Here is a 7,964-nt window from a genome sequence, read left to right as displayed (position 1 = left end):
ATAGTTTGGGAGAGAAATTGGAAGAAGGTTTGGTTGAAAACTGACTCTTTGATGGGGTAAAAGCTTTTACAAATGTCTCTATGATTTCTTGGAGTATAAACACTTCTGATACAAGCTTATAAGTCAAAAATGTGTCATGCTAAACAGATCCTAAATTTGATTGCCTTTGCTTAAGAAAAAAAATTACTGTTTGATTTTAGTTAACAAAATGTATGCAAATTTGATAACATCTTATCATTAGAGACTAAAATAACATATTTTATATAAATAAAAGAAACTAAAATAACATTTTTTTTATATAGCAGGTATTAACGAACCAGAAAAAGTTTTAACTCAACAAGGTTAGTGTTTGGTACTCCTGTTTTTGGTTATTAAATTTTCAAAAAAAAACATAATCTGTTTGTGTTTTATCAACAATGTCACATTTGAAGTTAATGTACCCTGTTTCATCTTATGTTGCATCAGCCATAATACCCACCACCACCATCGTTTCTCATCAAACCACCAACCTCCATTTTCAAAACCCCAAACCAAACCATCCACAACACTTCCTCTCCCTTCTCCTTCACAACCCTTCTCACCACCAATCCCTCCAACAACTCCACTCTCAAATCATCACTTCCTCCCTCTTCCACCATCACCCTTTCCACAACAACCCAACTTCTCTCCTCCTCTTCAACAACCTTATCCGTTCTTACTCCCTCTCCTCTTCCCCCCATCACGCCCTTCACTTCTTCACCTCGACTCTCAACTCCCTCACACACCCTCTTTCACTTGACTCCTTCACATTCACTTTCCTCTCTCACACTTGCGCGAATTTTAGTTCTTGTTCTTTTGGGTTTCATCTCCATGGTGTTATTTTTAAACTGGGTTTTCAATCTCATGTCTATGTTCAAACTGGGTTGCTTCGTATGTACGCAAGCTGGGGTCTTTTGGTTTCCGCGGCAGAGGTGTTCGACGAAATGCCGCAGAGAAGTATTGTTACTTGGAATGTTTTTATTAATGGTTTGATTAAATGGGGTCAGCTGGATTTCGCTCGGTCCGTGTTTGATCGGATGGTGACTCGGAGTGTGGTGTCGTGGACTCTTGTTATTGATGGGTATACGAGGGTGAATAAGCCGTTGAAAGCTTTGGCTTTGTTTAGGAAAATGGTTGAGGTTGATGGTATAGAGCCTAATGAGGTTACCCTTTTGGCTGTTTTTCCTGCTATTGCTAGTCTTGGGTATATCAAGATGTGTCGGTCTGTTCATGGGTGTGTGGAGAAGAGAGGGTTTAACGCGGTTGATATAAGGATTGTGAATTCGTTGATTGATTTGTATGCGAAGTGTGGATGTATAGAGAGTGCGAGTAGAGTATTCTCGGAGATGCCTGAGTGGAGGAAGAATTTGGTGTCGTGGAATTCTGTTATATCTGGTTTTGCTATATTTGGGATGGTGAGGGAGGCTGTGGAGACTTTTGAAAGAATGGAGAAGGCTGGCGTGCGGCCGAATCATGTGGCGTTTCTTAGTGTTTTGAGTGCTTGTAGTCACGGTGGATTGGTGGAGGAGGGGCTTGAGTTTTTCGGTAAAATGGTGAATGATTATGGACTTGTGCCGGATGTTAAACACTATGGTTGTGTGATTGATATGCTTGGGAGAGCAGGGAGGTTGGAAGAAGCTGAAAAGGTTGCCTTACAGGTTCCTCGTGAGGTCGCAAATGATGTTATTTGGAGGACGCTTCTTGGAGCTTGCAGCGTTCATGATAATGTTGAAATTGGTCAGAGGGTGACTAAGAAGATATTGGAGATGGAGAAGGGGCATGGCGGTGATTATGTTCTAATGTCTAATATTTTGGCAGGTGTTGGGAGATTCAAGGATGTCGAGAGATTAAGGGAAATGATCGATACGAGAAATGCCTTCAAACTCCCAGGCTATAGTTTAGTCTAAATTTCATGTGATATATAATATAGGTGATAACATTTGAAGCAGATAGGAGCCCCATCATGGAACATAGGAGAAGTACCATGTGAGAGGCTCACTCACCACTAGACCAATGGTCTATTGGTAGGTCATCGCTCTTTGCTTCAGATCTTCTGAACTACTTCAATTCATCAAATTGAAGTGTAATATTTACGTCCAAGTACATTGAATCTGGATGCTCGCGCGTTCTTGTTATCACTACAGATCTGTGATATTGCATGATCCATTTCTTCATAGAGGATTAGTGTCAAACTGTAAATTGAAACATATTGCTATTTGCTCAGTGTTTTGAAAGCTGACATAAGGTAAGCAAATAAACTTGCTATTTTACATACACGCATTATGATTAAATTTAACTTGCTTTAACTATAGATCATTATGATTAAAAGCAAAAGTAGATTCATTCACTCAAATTCATGAATATGTCCTGTAACTAGCTATCAATAATATGTTCTGTTCTGCAAATTTAAATAGAATAATCCTCCCAATTTAACCATTAACATTGTGCTTAGTAAATTGTTATTCATTATGTTCAAAAATCAATCTTAGACACCAATGAGTTAGGAGTCCCCCATGCCTCTGTTTACATAAGCAAGCACAATGAGTTCAACATAAACATTCCATATTTGTATCAAAATCAACTAAGTCAAACAATTATTTTAAGAAATAAATCTTTGAGTATATTAATAAAAATTGCCAATGTTTGGTATAACAGTCAGATTTTAAAATGATATAAAAACTGCACAACATTCAGCAAACATGAGGGCATAAATTAGTCTTTCTTTTCCAACATTGCAATTGATTTCCACAAAACTGCAAAACATTCTACAATAGGACATGGCTGGTAATCTTATTTCTAGAACATACTATGAGCAAATAGACCTTTTAACATTTTATCTTAAACCTATGTATAATTGAGATCATTCTGACTATCAACAATTAAAATTGCAATTCTTATAAATCGTGTGTCGGAATTTCCGCCTTAATTGCGGTCTGCTCTCAGTCGCCTTAATTGCAGCATTTGGCTTGTTTTCAAGGCAGCCCCCAACACCTTCACTGTGTTGGGTTTGAAAGGGTGAATTTAGTCCACATTGCTTAGAGATATGAATCTTGCATAAGTTTTCTCATATAGTATCTTGAGATGCCCATCCTTTCTTCTCCAACTCTTGTCTAGTGCCTGTCAACAAACCAGATCATTTTTCATCACATAATTATGTAATTTAGAAAAATGAATCATCATGCTAAAACCAATAATCACTCTATCTAACAAAGCTATAGAGAAAGCATATATAAGTGATAGAGTTTTTTACCTTGATTCTTTTTCTATTAACATCAAAATCAAAGTTTCCCAATCTTGATGCAGATCGATACTCCACGATCGGACCTTTTCTCGGTGGGAACCAAAACTCAACGTCGTCTACAAACTGTTTACATGACAATGTGAGGGAAGGGTGGATTAGAGCATGTTCTTGAAATCATATAAATGTATTAAATGATTATGATGAGTTTCATTTTCCAGTGCGACGATCCAAAAGCGCGAACCGATTATTGAGATTCCTTTGGATCTTGAAACAACCATCAGACCTTTATCTGGTGTTTGAGGTAAAATAAATTATCACAATGATCATCAATAGTAGACATGTGTATTATCTTATATAGATTTTGTGCATTTTGATGTTGAAATAGAATAGAATTGTGTTTGCAAACAAAAATCTTTAATAAGAATACAAGAAATTTTTGAAAAGGTTTAAGAAAATATATTATGATCATGAAGATGTCACATATGCATGAATTACACGTAAGGTAATGCGTAATTTGTTTTCTTGCTCGAGTTAGTCTGGATTTCAATTGTTGAAGGGTGTGTTCGAAGATTGCAATCTAGACAAATATTTATTTGCATTGAATATGTTTCTAATGAAGAGATTTGTTGTATTGAAGTATTATTTTAATTTTGGGTGTGTTTGAATTTTAATCTCCAAACAATAAAAAGCGAATTTTCGAATTTTCAAGAGTGCAGTGAGCATTATCCTTACATATCTTATGTAATTGCCAATTTGGTTAGAATATGAATAATAATCAACAAAAACATTTTTTAAGACATAGTGTCATAACAAGGTCCTCGTGTTATTAGAAAAAAGAAAACAAAATATCAATTTGCTACTTTGCTTACGTTTTGGACACTCAATTATTGTATAAAATAATAGATAAAACACCTACCTTCACACGTTATTCAACATCTATTTCAACTTTCAATATTTTCATCAAACAAAAAATTTAAAATAAAAAATTTAAATTGAATCTTTAATCAACAATCATCCATATCATTTCATTCAAAGAAAAATCTAAAAATACTCAAATTATAAAATAAAAAGGGGAAAATCCTAGAAAATAGTTGTAACTTCAAAGAGATGTAAATTCAAGAATGATTAATTCCAAGAACAATTTATGGGTTTCATTTATTGAGTTTATGTAAACAACTTTTATATTAAGTATTTTTCCATGTGATATGACAGCAATGTGTGTTTGAACGTTTTGCATGCACATATTTAATCTATTATTACTCCACTCAATTTAATTATATAATTTTTTATTTCTAGATTTTTCTATATTATATAGCAAGTTGAGGGACAATAAATAATTGCGCTATGAATAATTCAAAGTCTCGTACTCATGCCAAAAAGGAACTATATATGAATGTGTTCTTCCAAGTACTAAAGTAGTATAATACAGCCTGAAACAATTAAATGGGTGTTGTCCGAGTCCTCTCTACTGATACAATCAAGGCACCAAAATCCAATGATAAGAAAATCCATTTAACTCCATGGGATCTCCAATTTCTATATACTCCATCCAACAAAAAAGGTCTTCTTTATCACCATCCATTAGTAGCAAACCAAATCCAACATTTGAAATACTCTCTATCATCTGTCCTTGAATTTTTCCAACCTCTTGCTGGTCGTCTTAAAATAACGGAACACAGAGACAATATTATCTCGTGTTCTATTATTTGCAACAATGCAGGTGTTCTCTTTATTCATGCAGCCGTAGAAAATATATGTGTTGCTGATATCTTAGAACCCATATACGTTCCTTCAATTGTTAGTTCATTTTTCCCTTTTATCGGAGCTAGTAACTATGAAGGTACGTCACAACCGTTGTTGGCTGTTCAAGTCACGGAGCTAGTTGATGGCATCTTTATTGGTTGCAATGTCAACCATGTGGTTGTTGACGGAAATTCCTTATGGCATTTTATTAATTCTTGGTCTGAAATTTCACGTAGTTCTTGTCATCGTCAAATATCCAAACCCCCAATATTGGAACGTTGGTTTCCTAATGATATTCAACATCCTGTACAATTTGCTTATACTATGGAGTCACAAAAGAATCACTCTGATGGGTCGAATTCTTCACCATCTGATAATGAACTCAATTTATCAGAGAGATTATTTCATTTCAAAAAGGAGAAAATCTTGCAACTAAAATCAAAATTCAATACGCATATTGATAGTACCATCAAAGTATCCTCTTTACAAGCACTTTTAACTCATGTTTGGTCCTCCTTTGTTCGTTCCAAAAAATTTGATCCACAAGAAGAAGTTCATAACATGTTTTTGATCGGGGTTGGACCAAGATTACATCCACCTTTGCTAGAAGGTTACTTTGGAAACACAATTATAACTTGTACAGTTACCATGAAAGCTGGAGAGTTGTTGAAGGAAGGCGGGGTTTGTGATGGTGCTTGCGAGATGAACAAGTTAATTGCTTCATACTCTAATGAGAAGATAAAGAATCACTACGAATCTTGGTTGAAAAATCCAAATATTATTAGGCTTAATGACATATCGAATAATAATTTCTTAGTCATAAGTAGTTCTCCACATTTTGATGTTTATGGTAATGATTTTGGATGGGGAAAGCCAGTGGCAGTTCGATGTTCAAATAAAGTAAATGGACTTGTTACAGTGTTTGCTGGAGCAGAAGAAGGTAGTATTGATCTTCAACTATGTCTTCCTTATAATGTTTTAGAGAGAATGGGAAATGATCTCCAATTCATGAATGTTGTGTCCAACTGATACAGAGATAAGATATATAACTTTCATGAATTGAAGTTTTAGATTTTTTTTTTAAAGTGTGATTAACGGTGTGTAAATTTGATTACTTTTTATGTACTCGAAGTTGTATATTAATTAGTCTAAGATATATGCTATTTTTACTTAACTTTGCATAAAAAAAAAGAGAATAAGTGGTATTGCTATTAAAGTTTCTATTTTTTATCTTTTAAATTAAAATAAAGTTGATTAATTGTGCAAAATATTGGTTAATACAACTCAGATGTTACTTAATGATTTCACAGACATAAAAAAATAAAGTAAATTATAAATACAATAAAGTTGGTTAAATGTGCATATCAAACTGATTAATAGATCTTAGATGTTGGTTAATGAATTTTCAAACAAAAAATGAAGTATTTTACAAATAAAACAAAATTGGTTAACAATATGTAAAACATTGGTTGATATCGCTTAGAAGTTGGTTAATGAATTTACAGACATAAAAAATAAAGTAAATTATAAGTAAAATAAAGTTGGTTAATTATATGTATAAAGTTGATTAACACGCCTCAAATGTTGCTTAATGAATTTCTAGACATAAAAAATGAAGTAGACTTACAGGTAAACAAAGTGGTTAATTGTGTGTAAAAATTTCTCTAATACAACTCAAATGTTGGTTAATAAGTTTCAAGACATAAAATACACTAAATATGTCTCATAATAAAGCTTTATTAGAAGTTATAAAAAAACACACTAAAATGAGTAAACTCAAAATAATTCCCTACTTTTAATAATACTTTAAAATTATGCTAAAATCAACACAATTTATCAACTTTCAAAGATTTCATCTCAGCATCATAATTTTGACTGAAATCGAGTGGTAGAGGTTAACAATCGAGTTTTGTGTGAGTGTGAATGATAGAGATTGAAATCGAGTGATATAGGTTGAGACTATTGAGCTTTGTTTGATGAGGAGAAAAAGAAAGGATGATTTTGGTTTGATGAGAAAGAAGATGGATCAATTTTGTTCTGGTAGAAGAAGAACCTTTGTTTGATGAAGAGAAAAGAGATGATGATTTTGGTTTAGCGAGAAAAAAAGAGAGTGATTTTGTTTCAGTAGAAGAGAAGAAAGGGTTACAGCTTACAATGGAGAAAGAGAGTGTATGGTTGTGATGGAGGAGGAGAAAGGGGTCATAGAAATTGAATCAAAAGGACAAAAGTTGTAACACCCTAAAATCCAGAATAATTTTTTTCTTTCTTTATGAAAATATTGCGGGATATAATAAGATAAGACGAGGGTGTCACACCCTCATAATATTCAACCTTTTATTTCAAAATGAAAATTGAAGTTCAAACATAATAATAGAGTACGATTATTAAATTTAAGACCAAACAAAGAACATAGCAAATATCCCAACCCCGATGTTACAATATTAGAGTTGTTGTTCTAAAATAAGCTAATAGCCGACTTAAGATCGAGCGAAATATAAAAACAGGCAATGCAAATGACCATCTACACTATCTTCCATAAGCCACTAGCCGCAATCACTACCAAAAAAGCTACTATTTATAATAAAGAGTTCACATCACATATCAAAAAACCGAGGTATAATCCCTGGACGCGCCATTTTTAAAAAAAAAAATTTATTATGTCGGTTATTTCTTAAAAACTGTTGGATTACAAAGGCCCACTGGACACTCTCCCTAGGCCCATTTTTCCTTATATGTAACTTCTTTCCACTTTTGTATATGACCAACTGTAACGGCTAGAATGTTTGCCATACATAGCACACCACCTGTAAACATAAACTCAACTTGAATAATAATATTTTCCATCTCTTCATCTTTCCCAATGCTTCCGCGTGCTCATGTTAACATGGTATCAGAAAGATAACTCTGATCCTCTCTTTTTTTTCCTCACCTTCCCCAACTCATCTTTTCTCACGATCCATTT

The 7,964-nt window shown here is 33.7% G+C and overlaps 2 protein-coding genes across 2 annotated transcripts; both read left to right on the top strand.

Moving 5' to 3' along the window:
* Positions 1 to 358: 358 nt before the first annotated feature.
* LOC131601503 (pentatricopeptide repeat-containing protein At1g09220, mitochondrial) lies at positions 359 to 3,998 on the top strand. Its single transcript, XM_058873336.1, has 2 exons — positions 359 to 2,263; positions 3,322 to 3,998. The coding sequence occupies exon 1, from the start codon at positions 417 to 419 to the stop codon at positions 1,923 to 1,925; it is 1,509 nt and encodes a 502-aa protein (XP_058729319.1). The 5' UTR covers positions 359 to 416; the 3' UTR covers positions 1,926 to 2,263; positions 3,322 to 3,998.
* Positions 3,999 to 4,253: 255 nt separating this feature from the next.
* On the top strand, positions 4,254 to 6,272 carry LOC131606435 (protein ENHANCED PSEUDOMONAS SUSCEPTIBILITY 1-like). Its single transcript, XM_058878665.1, has one exon. The coding sequence runs from the start codon at positions 4,703 to 4,705 to the stop codon at positions 6,029 to 6,031; it is 1,329 nt and encodes a 442-aa protein (XP_058734648.1). The 5' UTR covers positions 4,254 to 4,702; the 3' UTR covers positions 6,032 to 6,272.
* Positions 6,273 to 7,964: the final 1,692 nt, after the last annotated feature.

The sequence above is a fragment of the Vicia villosa genome, linkage group LG5 (assembly GCF_029867415.1).
Source record: "Vicia villosa cultivar HV-30 ecotype Madison, WI linkage group LG5, Vvil1.0, whole genome shotgun sequence".
In the NCBI taxonomy this organism is placed as follows: domain Eukaryota; kingdom Viridiplantae; phylum Streptophyta; class Magnoliopsida; order Fabales; family Fabaceae; genus Vicia; species Vicia villosa.
Note: the sequence above shows the minus strand (reverse complement) of the source record. Positions and strands in the feature narration are given on the sequence as shown.

Excerpts from the sequence above, each read along its gene's own strand:
- LOC131601503 (XM_058873336.1), top strand. The coding sequence starts at position 417 with ATGTCACATTTGAAGTTAATGTACCCTGTTTCATCTTATGTTGCATCA.
- LOC131606435 (XM_058878665.1), top strand. The coding sequence starts at position 4,703 with ATGGGTGTTGTCCGAGTCCTCTCTACTGATACAATCAAGGCACCAAAA.